The sequence below is a fragment of the Oncorhynchus mykiss genome, chromosome 12 (assembly GCF_013265735.2).
Source record: "Oncorhynchus mykiss isolate Arlee chromosome 12, USDA_OmykA_1.1, whole genome shotgun sequence".
In the NCBI taxonomy this organism is placed as follows: Eukaryota; Metazoa; Chordata; class Actinopteri; order Salmoniformes; family Salmonidae; genus Oncorhynchus; species Oncorhynchus mykiss.
This window is the reverse complement of record NC_048576.1, coordinates 56,672,963-56,688,471: the sequence shown is the minus strand read 5'-3', so window position 1 is coordinate 56,688,471 and position 15,509 is coordinate 56,672,963. Positions and strand designations below refer to the sequence as shown.

Below are 15,509 nucleotides of genomic sequence, written 5' to 3'. Positions count from 1 at the left end.
TCTGGGGTCCTGAAAGAACCCTGTTCAGGATAAATGTGTAACACCAGCTACGTATTCTTCACATGGCAACTTTCCCTTGCTATTTTACAAGTGACCACATAATATATCAGAGATTAGGAGATGGTTTTCAGAAGAAGACTATGAGTAAATGTTTGCCAAGGAATTATTCATACTGCAGAGATCCCAGATGTTTTTGTGGATCAGCTGCCGCCTTAAAATACCGACTATCAAGGTTATGGCAGAAGGTGTTGTCTGTTTTTATTTGACTCAAATAAGGAACTAAGCACATGACCACGCAGTAGGGATGTTAACAGTTCAATTTGACCAGTCATGCTTATCCGTCAATAGGCACATTTGCATAATTTAGTGGAATTGAATTGACCGGTCTGTATTTTCGTTAGTCATGCATCTTATTTATCACACATGACACCCACCCTGTTTGACAACCGTGTATTATATATCTAACTCAACCATTTATCTTTGAAATGTTTTGGCATTGAGCTCCAGAAAGTCTCTTTCTGACCACATCTACCATTGCCAAATACGTATCAAAAGTTTTGTTCAAATCAAAAAGCGGAGCGGTCAAAAAGTGACGTTATCCGATACTCTCAGATCTACACGGGTGCCGAGGGGGTAGGGACTAGGGATTGAGTATTAGGGATGAATAGGTCCGAGTCCACTCTACCTTTCTCCTGTCCTCCATGGAACCCTCCTCGTCAATCTTGTCATACCACTTCTCAAACATCCCGTCCACACACTCGTCCATCCAGTCCCGGTTCTTCTTGTAGTCTGCTATCTCGTCCTCCTCCGTCCACTGACTGGGGACAAAAATCAGACAGGGTGGAAGATAAGGCGGCCATTTTCTCACATTTAGGTAACATGTTACCTTCAGGTGATATCCTACCCTTTTTGTCTGGCTAATATCTAGCGGAGCATGGTCTTCAAATAAAAACTGATAGTAGATCTTTTTTACAGGCCACAACACTCAAGTCTTGTAGCGCATGAAGAAGGCGGTTGTGTCTAATGCAAAACAATGTACGTTATGTGGCATATATTATGAAGATAAGAGTAGTTGAACCCTTGGTGAAATGCTAGTAAACAGCGCCACCACTCCACACCACTAGTTGGCACCATTCCTCTTGCTCTCCTCAGACAGTACCTGATGGCAATGTCGTGCACGCTGATGTTCTCCTGGGACATGGTGAGGAGGAGGTCAGGTAGTTTGATCTGGAGGAACAGGGGGAGGTCCTGCACCTCCCAGCTCATGTCCAGGAGATGCAGCAGGCATGTCTGAACACAGGAAAGGGCAGGCAGCAGGACCCTGGGGAGGGGAAGGGAAGAACACAAATGAGTTATCAATCAGCACATTTAATGGGAGACGGGAGGAGAGAGCAGAATGGGTTTCACTTACTTTCTCTATACTCACAAACGCTGTGTAATAACTGGCACAGCAATACAGCCGACCAGTATAACTCTTATAACACAGGCTTTTGACACGTTATGTCTCTCTATGCAGCAGATTTTCAACTGAACAGGGATTAATGAATACATACTTCTCGTTGAGACTGCTGAAGCCTTGTACTGCCTCCACCAGCATGAGGACTAGTCGATGGTAGGACCTCCTCACCTTCTCTCTCAGCTCCTGCCCACTTCCAGACAACTGGGAGAAATAACTGCCCAGGGAAAACAAACCCTGAATGAGTGTCTTAACAGGAAAATAAGGTGGGAATAGATCATTATATCAATACAAAACAGTGGATCTCAATCAGACCGTTATGCATGCAATCATGAAGCCTTTATGACAGCTACATTACACATGATAAAATCAGTCTTGATAGGGTCAGACGGACCTGGTGAAGTCTTTCTGGCAGGCCAGCAGTTCCTGTAGGAACAGAATGCAGGGGGCCTGGAAGAGGTGTGGTTTCCCCAGGGACAGTAAACACTGCTGCACCGTCTCCAGTACCTTACACACACTCTGAGCCTGGGCCTTGTTCAAGGACAGCGTCTGCCGGACACTGCACAGGTAGATAAATATAAATACGCACACAAAAACAAAAGGCTTAGCAAAACATAAATCACAACATTGGCTCTAGAGAGCAAGTCTGTTAAATCTAGTAGTTTAAGAACGAGAATATAATAACACATCTATAAATGAGTAAAAGGAAATCACTGCTTCCTAATCAACAAAGCCAAACAATTAAGCCTTCCAGTGCCCAGTGTGTGGATGACAATGACACATACCTGACAGTAGTCAGTGTCTGGTCCTTCATGAAGTTGATGATGTGTTTGAGGAGAGGGTAGCGTTCCTTGATAGAGGGGACAGAGCGAGGCTCTTCCACGGAGCGCAAGGAGAGGAGGCGGAGGCGTCCCCGGCTGAAGGAGGGAGCCTTCCGGGGGAAGGTGGAGGGGGAGGCAGGCTCTGCTGCCCCTGGCTGGTAAGACAGGCTCTCTGTGGATCCCAGGAGGCCCTGGCTGGATGGGCCCGGCCCTGGGTCAGAAGCTGTCGAACCTTGGGGATGGACCCTGAAAGAATGAGGGCAGCCTGGTCCAGGCACTGGGCCCACAGCTCCAGACCTTGCCTCACATCCCCCCACCTCAGAGCCTGCTGCCTGGGAGGACTGGGTTCCCAACGAGGTGCTCGGCTGGAAGTCCCCCTCTGATATGGAGGTGGAGCGGAGGAGGACAGCGCTGCCCTCTGCTACCCTGGAGAAGTCGGTGTCCAAGCGAGAAGAAGCACCACTGGGGGGGAATCTCAACAAAAGATTGGCCTTCCCAAGGACCATCTCAGCTAGAGGAGAAGGAAGTGGCAGGAGGGAGAGATTTGAAGCATTTGTCCATAAATATGCATGATTCTAGTTAAGATATTTGAATCAGTACGTTTAAAATACAAATCAGAAGGGTTGTAGTGCTCACCGAGACCATCCATGGTTACTTCACAGTGGCCCTCCTCCTTCTCCTCCTCAGAGACATTCATTTTGCCCACCAGATACCGCTGCTTCATCTCCAACTGAAAACAACAGAACACAACACACTCACACCACTGATAGGGGCCTCTGATTGTGTGTTATTTGTCTTCTGTGTGGCTGTGTGTATATGCAGTTTATAGGTTCATTTCCCATTGAAATATAATTAAATTGCCGTATTAAATTGTATAGCCAATGAACCAATCAAAGGGATCATTTGAGTTTAATGATTCACTCAAAAGACAACTCACCATCCATGTTTTGATGCTCTCAGCCAGTGAGAAAACCTGCACAAAGTCTTCACTCAGACTCGCCTGACCACCCTGGCTGGCTACTAGTACAGAAGGGGAAGCGGGGGGGGGGGGGGGGGGGGGGGGGGGGGGGGATCTAGTTAAAACAGTGGATATCAACAACAGCGCTGAGCACATAACAACCATGATAGGGATTAGCGTCCTATTCTCACTGGCCACCAGTACGCCTATCCCGCTTTCTAAACATCCGTATAAGAGCATAGCACAGAACAAAATGTAAAAAAATAAATGATAATAATAATAAATACGTTTTTCACCCCAAGTCTGTAAATATTGAATACTCCTCTTGTAATAAAGATAGTTATGTAGGAGGAAGGAACTTAGTCGAGAAGAAAGAAAACTCTAAATGTCGCGTCCGTCTGCAACACAGCCCAGGATCGAACCCGGGTCTGTAGTGACGCCTTAGACCGCTGTGCCACTCGGAAGGCCCACCATTTTAATTTTTGCACGTCATCTCCACCTCCCTGTTAAGCCAAAAGATGACGTGGACATGACTCTGTCCCCTGGCTGTTCTTCAGGGAGGTGAGATGGACGAATGCAGAATCTTCCCATGTTTATAATTGGATTACTTTCCAACGTTAGGGTCTCTAACCTTTGCAGCCCAAAGAATCTGTTCTCTGTAATCTGAGAGACCTTGTTAGTCATTAGGTGTAGGAACCTCAAGTCACTTAAATGTAAAGTCCACAATAGTGATATCATTCCAACCGTTCCAGATCCAGCAACAGAACTGCTCTGAGGGGATTTCTGCGATCTGAAAGCGTCACAAAGAAAGTATTTTCAGCCATGTGACAGGACTCTTCTGTGTGTCACAAAGAAAGTATTTTCAGCCATGTGACAGGACTCTTCTGTGTGTCACAAAGAAAGTATTTTCAGCCATGTGACAGGACTCTTCTGTGTGTCACAAAGAAAGTATTTTCAGCCATGTGACAGGACTCTTCTGTGTGTCACAAAGAAAGTATTTTCAGCCATGTGACAGGACTCTTCTGTGTGTCACAAAGAAAGTATTTTCAGCCATGTGACAGGACTCTTCTGTGTGTCACAAAGAAAGTATTTTCAGCCATGTGACAGGACTCTTCTGTGTGTCACAAAGAAAGTATTTTCAGCCATGTGACAGGACTCTTCTGTGTGTCACAAAGAAAGTATTTTCAGCCATGTGACAGGACTCTTCTGTGTGTCACAAAGAAAGTATTTTCAGCCATGTGACAGGACTCTTCTGTGTGTCACAAAGAAAGTATTTTCAGCCATGTGACAGGACTCTTCTGTGCGTCACAAAGAAAGTATTTTCAGCCATGTGACAGGACTCTTCTGTGTGTCACAAAGAAAGTATTTTCAGCCATGTGACAGGACTCTTCTGTGCGTCACAAAGAAAGTATTTTCAGCCATGTGACAGGACTCTTCTGTGTGTCACAAAGAAAGTATTTTCAGCCATGTGACAGGACTCTTCTGTGTGTCACAAAGAAAGTATTTTCAGCCATGTGACAGGACTCTTCTGTGTGTCACAAAGAAAGTATTTTCAGCCATGTGACAGGACTCTTCTGTGTGTCACAAAGAAAGTATTTTCAGCCATGTGACAGGACTCTTCTGTGTGTCACAAAGAAAGTATTTTCAGCCATGTGACAGGACTCTTCTGTGTGTCACAAAGAAAGTATTTTCAGCCATGTGACAGGACTCTTCTGTGTGTCACAAAGAAAGTATTTTCAGCCATGTGACAGGACTCTTCTGTGTGTCACAAAGAAAGTATTTTCAGCCATGTGACAGGACTCTTCTGTGTGTCACAAAGAAAGTATTTTCAGCCATGTGACAGGACTCTTCTGTGTGTCACAAAGAAAGTATTTACAGCCATGTGACAGGACTCTTCTGTGTGTCACAAAGAAAGTATTTTCAGCCATGTGACAGGACTCTTCTGTGCGTCACAAAGAAAGTATTTTCAGCCATGTGACAGGACTCTTCTGTGTGTCACAAAGAAAGTATTTTCAGCCATGTGACAGGACTCTTCTGTGTGTCACAAAGAAAGTATTTTCAGCCATGTGACAGGACTCTTCTGTGTGTCACAAAGAAAGTATTTTCAGCCATGTGACAGGACTCTTCTGTGTGTCACAAAGAAAGTATTTTCAGCCATGTGACAGGACTCTTCTGTGTGTCACAAAGAAAGTATTTTCAGCCATGTGACAGGACTCTTCTGTGTGTCACAAAGAAAGTATTTTCAGCCATGTGACAGGACTCTTCTGTGTGTCACAAAGAAAGTATTTTCAGCCATGTGACAGGACTCTTCTGTGTGTCACAAAGAAAGTATTTTCAGCCATGTGACAGGACTCTTCTGTGTGTCACAAAGAAAGTATTTACAGCCATGTGACAGGACTCTTCTGTGTGTCACAAAGAAAGTATTTTCAGCCATGTGACAGGACTCTTCTGTGCGTCACAAAGAAAGTATTTTCAGCCATGTGACAGGACTCTTCTGTGTGTCACAAAGAAAGTATTTTCAGCCATGTGACAGGACTCTTCTGTGTGTCACAAAGAAAGTATTTTCAGCCATGTGACAGGACTCTTCTGTGTGTCACAAAGAAAATGTTGAAAATTACTAGGTGTTTACTAAGAAAACACATGGTGAATTGATAATTGGACAGTTATAACCTATGAATTGTCATCTTGTCCCCTGTCTGTGGTAATGACAGTTCTCCATTGTGTTGTTTGCTCCGCAGAAGGTGACGTTTGAGGCTGGACCCCAGCTGCAGTTCCTGTTCCACTCAGACAGCAGCAACAACGAGTGGGGCTATAAGTTCACAGTGACGGCCCGCGGCCTGCCTGATATCACCGTGTCCTGGATGTCAGACCTGCAATACTTTTGTGTATCATTTGAGTGAGATTCTTCAAATAATGGATCAATCTCAGATTAATGGGGGCCTTAACACAAGCCTAAAAGCTGATGTTGAGCACCTCAAGCCCTTGACAGTTTCTCACTGCAGGTACTGCGTCGTTTCGCAGAGTCATGGATCTATCAATCAAGTTCTGTGATAGAGTCTCAATACTGTTGAACAGACTAAAAGTAAATGCTTTTCTCATTGAAAGAAACATAACGCAGCTTTGAGATGTTCGAATGCCACAGCACATTTTGCGTAAGGTTATTGTGTAGCACAATGCGGGGAAGATTATATGGACATTTAGAAAATGTGAAAAGGCATCCTGCTTTAGAAAAAGTGAATAGGGGTGAGGTTAACATGGCGCCATTTTTGTAATTATCAAATAAATTAAATGAATCACTCAATCTAATTATTAAATTACCATAGATCCTGAGAGCTTGGTTGAGGGCTGGCGTGTGGTAAATCATGGCTGCAAAGATGGCATTCACCGCCATGTCAGCCTTCCACCCCGCAACTATCTCGTTCCTAATTGGCTGCTTCTTGCAGGCCAGCATGAGGCTTTTCATCAACTGAGTCCTGCTGTCTAGTGGCTCCTCTGTCGGGTTCCAGTGACCAAAGTCGTCACAGAATCTCATGAAACAATCAGAACAACCTGGCTGGCATGTCTTCACCTGATTCACAGAGCAAGAGAGAATATTAGAAAGTGTAGTAACCACACATATACAATCAAATACTTTTCTATTTCATTCTGTGGCTGCAACAATATGATGTGACCTGCATTTATGCATTGGCATTCAGCTATGGAGTGAGAGGTATATACAAATATAAACACGGACTCAGTGCTCGTACACCATACCTCATCTGTGTGGACATGGGGAGATTCAATGAGTCCGTGTCTGAAGACAGGCTTCCACAGAGGAGAGGACAGGACGTGGGCCATCTTCCCAGCAGGAAGCTCCTTCACACTGCGGATCTCTGATGACAACATATCAACATGTGATCAAAAACCACATATACTAGGGAGGGTAATATTTTTGGGTGCAGGCCTTAGTGTGAATTAGGAGAAAGAACAGAAATGGGGAAATTTTTCTCTCTCTCAATATCTCTGTCTCCATCGCCCTTTAACCCCCCTACCTCCTTCCCTTCTTCCACCCCTCTAAATCCCTCCCTCTCACCGTGGGGTGATTTGAGGGCCATGGTTCTGGAGGCCAAGCGGCCCATGAGTCGGGCCACCAGGAGCTGTAGGTCTGACATCCAGGACACGGTGATATCAGGCAGGCCGTGGGCCGTCACTGTGAACTTATAGCCCCACTCGTTGTTGCTGCTGTCTGAGTGGAACAGGAACTGCAGCTGGGGTCCAGCCTCAAACGTCACCTTCTGCGGAGCAAACAACACAATGGAGAACTGTCATTACCACAGACAGGGGACAAGACGCCAAAGAAACTCATAGGTTATAACTGTCCAATTATCAATTCACCATGTGTTTTCTTAGTAAACACTTAGTACTTTCGGTAATGTCTCGGGTAGCCGTGGTTACCTGCGCACACTGTTCCTGGTACGCACAGTCACAAAAACAATATCCGCATCCAAAAACCAACAAGCCAATCACCCTGAAGAGCCTGACTAAATGCTCCTCTGAAGGAGTCATCAAGGCTATCCAGCGCCCTAATACATCGGGAAGACCACACGCGCACTGAGAACACGGATCACAGAACACAAAAGCTCTATTAGACGTAAGGATGACAATTACCCTCTAGCAGCCCACTTTATCCTGCACCAACACACAGTCAATAAACTACAGTTCTGAGCAATAGAGAAAATGCAGAGGAATGAGAGGTGCTGATTTTGACCCTTTTCTTCTACAAAAATATACATTTGCTCCCCACGGACTAAACAAACAACTAGAACTAAACATTTTTCTAGTATATCTAGACTGACTAGTATAGCCTTGTGGATTTTCCTTGTTTATCTGAGTTTTTGATAATCGCGATAGTCTCTTTTTTATAGAATGTGTTTTGCGCACCAGTGCCTGTACTGTTCTTTACGCTCTTCCTTCAAATATATTCCTATGTTATTTTTCATCTTGTAATGTGAAAATGTAGCATATATGTTAGGTATATAGTTTATTTTCCTGTCATGTGACATTTACTTGTCCCCGCCTCTATTTCTAGAAACACCCTGCAGTTGAGCGTCCTCATGTACAATGCTGAGCTGCTCCTATATGTATTCTTTTGTAAATATTTTCTGTTTATTGTTCACTAAAAGTTTATTGCAAAGTACTGGCCGCCTGCTGGTCTTTTTACTTGGATTACCTGCCATTTAGGGGCCTACCTTCCCACTGCCCTAATCTCAGCCGTGGTTACCTACCTTTGGCCATTTCTCAGTCCCGACCTTCATGTCGTAGCGGACCTTCCCTCCTCTGGCGTCTGTGAACTCTAGGTAGTCGTATCTGCCAGGATTCAAGAGAACGCTACATGAGGTAATGGAAATGTAAAGAGATTTCCTTAATCTCTTGATGATATTATGTCACATGAAGAGGAATTCAAATAATTACATGCAGGCAAACAGTTGGTCAGATATGCTAAGAATAAGTGTCTGATAAGGCATAATGTTCAATGAAAATAACAGATTATATATATATATATATATATATATATATATACAGTGCCTTGCGAAAGTATTTGGCCCCCTTGAACTTTGCGACCTTTTGCCACATTTCAGGCTTCAAACATAAAGATATAAAACTGTATTTTTTTGTGAAGAATCAACAACATGTGGGACACAATCATGAAGTGGAATGACATTTATTGGATATTTCAAACTTTTTTAACAAATCAAAAACTGAAAAATTGGCCGTGCAAAATTATTCAGCCCCTTTACTTTCAGTGCAGCAAACTCTCTCCAGAAGTTCAGTGAGGATCTCTGAATGATCCAATGTTGACCTAAATGACTAATGGTGATAAATACAATCCACCTGTGTGTAATCAAGTCTCCGTATAAATGCACCTGCACTGTGATAGTCTCAGAGGTCCGTTAAAAGCGCAGAGAGCATCATGAAGAACAAGGAACACACCAGGCAGGTCCGAGATACTGTTGTGAAGAAGTTTAAAGCCGGATTTGGATACAAAAAGATTTCCCAAGCTTTAAACAAGCTGAGGCCCATGATCACTCTGGATGAACTGCAGAGATCTACAGCTGAGGTGGGAGACTCTGTCCATAGGACAACAATCAGTCGTATATTGCACAAATCTGGCCTTTATGGAAGAGTGGCAAGAAGAAAGCCATTTCTTAAAGATATCCATAAAAAGTGTCGTTTAAAGTTTGCCACAAGCCACCTGGGAGACACACCAAACATGTGGAAGAAGGTGTTCTTGTCAGATGAAACCAAAATTGAACTTTTTGGCAACAATGCAAAACGTTATGTTTGGCGTAAAAGCAACACAGCTCACACACCATCCCCACTGTCAAACATGGTGGTGGCAGCATCATGGTTTGGGCCTGCTTTTCTTCAGCAGGGACAGGGAAGATGGTTAAAATTGATGGGAAGATGGATGGAGCCAAATACAGGACCATTCTGGAAGAAAACCTGATGGAGTCTGCAAAAGACCTGAGACTGGGACGGAGATTTGTCTTCCAACAAGACAATGATCCAAAACATAAAGCAAAATCTACAATGGAATGGTTCAAAAATAAACATATCCAGGTGTTAGAATGGCCAAGTCAAAGTCCAGACCTGAATCCAATCGAGAATCTGTGGAAAGAACTGAAAACTGCTGTTCACAAATGCTCTCCATCCAACCTCACTGAGCTCGAGCTGTTTTGCAAGGAGGAATGGGAAAAAATGTTCAGTCTTTCGATGTGCAAAACTGATAGAGACATACCCCAAGCGACTTACAGCTGTAATCGCAGCAAAAGGTGGCGCTACAAAGTATTAACTTAAGGGCGCTGAATAATTTTGCACGCCCAATTTTTCAGTTCTTGATTTGTTAAAAAAGTTTGAAATATCCAATAAATGTCGTTCCACTTCATGATTGTGTCCCACTTGTTGTTGATTCTTCACAAAAAAATAGTTTTATATCTTTATGTTTGAAGCCTGAAATGTGGCAAAAGGTCGCAAAGTTCAAGGGGGCCGAATACTTTCGCAAGGCACTGTATATATATATATATATATAGAGAGAGGAAGAAAAGAGACAGGAAGACAGAGATAAAGAGAGAGACAGAATGGTGTGTGGCTCTTATGCTCACCTCTTCTCTGTCTCACTGCGTTCGTCAAACTCCACCTCGAAGGAAGTGGCCCCGGGGCAGGCGAAGATCGTGGTCTCGTGTCTGCTGTTCTCGTAGTTATGAGGAGACTCCATGTTCCAGGTCCTCAGGACCACCGGCTGCTGGGGCTGCTGGCAGCTCTCCAGGTCCACCTGGCAGTGACACAACACATATCACATTAACATCACATCTAGGGTTGCAAACTTGAGGTAACTTTCCTAAAATTCTGCAGTTTTCCAGAAATCCTGGTTGGAGGATATATCATATTCTCTCATGTTGGGACAGATGCTGGAATGTTGCAACCGTAATCAAATCAGACAAAAGCAGCATATGGGTTCATTCGTTTCCTTTTACATAAACCATACAGTTCTTCATGACATCAAACAGTCCCAGTCCTCTACAATAGTATGAAGGCTGACTGACCTTAGAGAAGATGTCTGCCGTTTCACTGGAGAGGTTTTTCAGCAGCACAACCAGAGAGGAGAAACTGGTGAGCAGAATACAGTGAGGGATGTCCAGGAAACACAGCTCCAACAAGAAGATCATCTGACAGAGACAGACCCAGAGGGTTGGTATTAGCATTAACATCTGACAGACAAGAAGGTTAGCGTGAGCATCTCTCTGGTTCAGTGTGATGGCTTCTTTTAGCTCGTTCAGTTTAGGTAGAACATAAAGGCCAGACATGCGATAGGTGGATTTTACAAACTGCTGGGTAACTACTACATGTCCAGATTTGCAGAACTGACTATTGAATGAGTGACATAGCACGCAGTAAGTAATAAGAGGCAAGGGGGGGGGTTCCACAGTGATAGAAACAAAGAGAGTGTACCATCTGTCTGGTGGCCATGGCCAGGATGGATCCATTGAGTTTGTCAGTGATTTCAGCTCCACTGTATCTCTGCAGCAGGTCTCCCAGCACGGTCTTAGTGCTGCCCAGGAACTGATCCACATCTACAGGGAGAAAGAAGAGACACACTATTTATTCGCTGTGGATCTCTGTAATTTAATTCATATACAGATTCCCTTCAACCTCACCAAGTGTAATTAAAGGAGTGGTTCACCTTTTTTCCCCCTCCCAAAATCCCTATTGTTTAAGAAAATGGCATGTTAGAGACACTTTTTTGGAGGAATTGGCTTGGTTTTGAGAAACGTACCTTTCCGCAATTTACTTCCTCATTGCTTGTTCTGCAGTATGGGAACTACAGATAAACATCCAAAAATACCCAAATACGTATTTTTTGTAATATTTTTTTTTAGAAACTGCAAAGCTCTTAGCGGGTCTTTAGATGCTGCACACATTAAATTATCCGCAAAGTTTTATTCCGTTTTGGTGGACTTCAGCGTTACATTTCCACGTGGGAGCATTTGCCGTTTCTAAGAGGATGTATTTGGGTGCCTTTGGAGCCTTTGTTCATGTTTATCCGTGGCTCCCATACTGCAGAACAAGCAATGAGGAAGTCTATTGCAGCTAGGATAAGTTTCACCCAAACCAAGTTCAATTGCAAAAAAAAAGTGTTTGGGCCCTACTGTAATAAGCTATTTACGTTGATTTGGTAAAAAAAAAAAAATTTAATCAGTCCTTTAATTCAATGACCCACTCTAGCATCCATTGACAGCATTGTCCCATGTAACAACAAATCAAGGACATGCTGTTCATTTATTCCTCTTCAACTAACTAACTAGGAGAGCCTGTACACAGGGATATTGAAAGTCAGACATATTGGTGAGACACTTACATTTGAGGAGAATATCTCTGGCCAGGTCTGCAGCGGTGGGGGCTGCAGAAACCCCTCCTTTGAGTTGCAGGTAACACCAGGAGAGCAGGCTGCCCTGCAGAGCCCAGAACAGAGACAGTAGCACCTTCCTGCTGGCCCCGCCACTCACATCCACCATCATCACCTCACACTGACAGAGAGAGAGAGAGCGAGAGAGAGAGAGACATACAGAAGAGATTACCTTAATTAACACAACATTTTGTCATTACAGTTTGGAACGAGGTCAAGGAAACTGCCCAAAACAGGTGCACTGTTGAGGCCATTTGCTCCACTAGAGGACTCACTTCCCGAGTGGCCACCAGCAGCAAGGTCTCCATGACACTGAGGATGGGGCTGATGTCAAAGTCTGAAGGAGCTCCTTTAGGAGGGAGCAGGAGAAGGCCACTGGGATCCTGGTCACTGTAGCAGAGGAAGGGAAGACAACTGAGCTCTAATTCACCAATTGTGTGTGTGTGTGTGTGTGTGTGTGTGTGTGTGTGTGTGTGTGTGTGTGTGTGTGTGTGTGTGTATATATACACATTATTACCTGAAGTAATTACAAAGCGATTCAAACGTCAACTTCACAGACTCTGGCTGATCCTCCTCTGTGATGTTTTTCTGAAACAATTAAAAAGAGAATATCGTGTATAGCTGTTAACAACAACATAAACAGCACAAAGTTCCCCCAATGCCAATGGTCTGTCAAGCAGCAGATGGAGCTCTTTCCCAGTCACTCACCATCATGTGGAAGAGTTTGTCTCTTCTGCTTTGTTTGTCTGGGAAGAAGATGGCCGCTCCGTTCAGAACGGCTTTCACTGCCTCCTTCCTCAGGGCTTTGTCCACTGTCCCCTCAGCCTCCGGACCATCTACAACTGCTCAACACAACAACACAAATCACGACTTTAAACCTTCTCCACTTCCAATACTCTTTATACTAGTCTCCAGTAGCTTTTTTATCATTTTTTATATTTTCCCTTGCCTTCCAAGAGCATTTTACGAAAAGGAACACTGAAACTACTGATACAGCGGTACCATTGTGTGTCTAATAGATGTACAAGGCCTTTACTTTGACAGAGGTGGGTGTAGAGCTCCCACACTGCCCTGGCAGAGTCTGGCTCGCTACTGCTGGATGTGGACGGGGATGCGGAGGCTGATGCTGAGGTTACTGCTCCATCCTCAGTCCCCCTGCTCTCCTCTAGGCCCCTGAATTCCAGCGAGCTGGGGCTGGGCAGCACGGCGAAACAGTTCTGGAGCAGCTGAAGAACCAGCACTCTGCTCTTCATCACCTCCTCTCCCTCACTGGGAAGACAGAGCGACAGAAGGTTGGTTAGACAGATGTCATACGCCGATCATACTCCAATCACAGACCACAAAAGCAGCAGTCCCATGTGTGACCGTGTGATGAGATGTCTTCATCCCGAACCACAATGACCACACCATAATTAAACCAACACAAACGTTCACTTTATCTATACAGGAAGGGCCATGGACAGAATAGGTAATCATGACTCATATCTAGAGTATAATGTCTCTCTGTACTCACATCTCCCGGAGTTTGTTATAGAAGCTCCAGAACAGGATGAGGTTGAGGCCACTGAAATCCAGTAGAAACTTCTGCTTGAACAGGGACACATCCTACAGAGTTAGATACAGAGGAGATCAACATGATCATCAAATAACATCATTGTCAAAGCAAAGTTATTCGACTACACCATTCAAAATCTGAGAGCTAAAAACGAATACAACAGCTGTATTGAGAACTGACGGACCTAAATTAAGTTCAGTTCACTTAATTGGCCTTATTCATTTGTCTCCCATCTTGAGCTTGGACTTAAAAGACAGTCAACATGTACAGACCACACTGAGATACGTAGTGTATAAGTGGGCAAATATAATGATTCACTTTATTTTGCTGCAGCAAATAGTGTCTTATAAGCACATTTAGGCTGGGCATTATTAAAGACGCATGACTATGACTGTCGCGGTCATGACATTTTCTCAGCCGGTGATTGTCATGCAATTAACTGCAGGTCTCGCAGTCATTCTCCGCCAACAATTAACAAACACGTTAAGCATCTCCGGCTTCCGCGCACAGCCCACAAGCCACTGATGCAGACCTTTCAAACATTTAAAAAAGTAGAATAAATCCATTTAATATAGCCTACACCTTCACAATAAATCCATGATTTATTCGCTAAATAAACATTATGACATGAAAAAAAAGTAGCCTATTTGAAAAGAATAGAATAGCCTATTCTGAGTCATCCTTATGTTAGGTCCTGATCTGGCTATATCATATGGCTGTGGGCTACACTAGTTCATTTAGCAGGCAAGATTTGCTTATAATTCCAGTGGTATTATTTTATATTATTTTATAGTAAAAAAACAATACAGTAAACATAGCTGAATAAAAGAGAAAGGATATTGTCTCCAAACGATTTGAGGGAGAGTGGCTATTCTATGTTGAGCGGTTAACAAAGAAATAGGTAGTCCTACATGCCAAATTGACTTATTTATATAAATTTAGTTGGAATAAAAAGGTTAGGCTATATGTTTAGATTTTGCAACTAATAATGATTTGAAAAAACACACTTCATCAGTCTCTCATTCACAATTTGACAAGCACTAGATAATACTCTCACCCATCAGACTATTCTCAATTTAGTCTGGTCTTTACATATATTAAATAATATACAGTGGCAAGAAAAAAAAATGTGAATCCCTTGGAATTACCTGGATTTCTGCATAAATTGGTCATAAAATTTGATCTGATCTTCATCTAAGTCACAACAATTGACAAACAGTGTGCTTAAACTAATAACAAAGTATTGTATTGCTCTTGTCTATATTGAATACGTAATTTAAACATTTCAACATACTTTTTCCAACCTATGTGAACCCCTAGACTAATGACTTTGCCAAATGTTAATTGGAGTCAGAAGTCAGCTAACCTGGAGTCCAATCAATGAGACAGGTGATGTAGGTGAGAGCTGCCCTGCCCTATAAAAAACACTCAAAATGCAATTCACAAGAAGCATTGCCTGATGTGAACCATGCCTCGAACAAACGAGATCTCAGAAGACCTAAGATTAAGAATTGTTGACTTGCATAAAGCTGGAAAGGCCTACATATATCAAGGCCTATATATCTAAAAGCCAGTCCACGGTAAGACAAATGGTCTATAAATGGAGAAAGTTCAGCAGTATTGCTACTCTCCCTAGGAGTGGCCGTCCTGAAAAGATGACTGCAAGAGCACAGTGCAGAGTGTCAGCTAAAGACTGACAGAAATCTCTGGAACATGGTAAAATCTCTGACGAGTCTACAATACGTAAAACACTAAACAAGAATGGTGTTTATGGG

At 43.4% G+C, this 15,509-nt stretch overlaps 1 protein-coding gene across 3 annotated transcripts in view; it reads right to left on the bottom strand.

The window, feature by feature from the left end:
• The window catches only part of zzef1 (zinc finger, ZZ-type with EF hand domain 1), a 51,214-nt gene that overhangs the window by 25,811 nt on the left and 9,894 nt on the right, over window positions 1-15,509 (bottom strand). For 2 of the 3 annotated variants that reach the window (XM_021624238.2, XM_021624240.2), the window contains exons 14-33: window positions 13,693-13,784; window positions 13,216-13,448; window positions 12,888-13,021; window positions 12,697-12,767; window positions 12,455-12,569; window positions 12,132-12,300; window positions 11,225-11,346; window positions 10,819-10,941; window positions 10,378-10,547; window positions 8,500-8,581; window positions 7,308-7,509; window positions 6,989-7,107; window positions 6,554-6,803; window positions 3,215-3,297; window positions 2,914-3,007; window positions 2,242-2,788; window positions 1,851-2,015; window positions 1,554-1,673; window positions 1,160-1,321; window positions 686-818 (exon numbers count right to left, since the gene is read on the bottom strand). In XM_021624238.2, the coding sequence (XP_021479913.2) occupies window positions 686-818; window positions 1,160-1,321; window positions 1,554-1,673; window positions 1,851-2,015; window positions 2,242-2,788; window positions 2,914-3,007; window positions 3,215-3,297; window positions 6,554-6,803; window positions 6,989-7,107; window positions 7,308-7,509; window positions 8,500-8,581; window positions 10,378-10,547; window positions 10,819-10,941; window positions 11,225-11,346; window positions 12,132-12,300; window positions 12,455-12,569; window positions 12,697-12,767; window positions 12,888-13,021; window positions 13,216-13,448; window positions 13,693-13,784 (3,186 nt within the window). The remainder of the gene's footprint in view (window positions 1-685; window positions 819-1,159; window positions 1,322-1,553; window positions 1,674-1,850; window positions 2,016-2,241; window positions 2,789-2,913; window positions 3,008-3,214; window positions 3,298-6,553; window positions 6,804-6,988; window positions 7,108-7,307; window positions 7,510-8,499; window positions 8,582-10,377; window positions 10,548-10,818; window positions 10,942-11,224; window positions 11,347-12,131; window positions 12,301-12,454; window positions 12,570-12,696; window positions 12,768-12,887; window positions 13,022-13,215; window positions 13,449-13,692; window positions 13,785-15,509) is intronic. The other variant, XM_021624239.2, reaches the window with a different exon arrangement.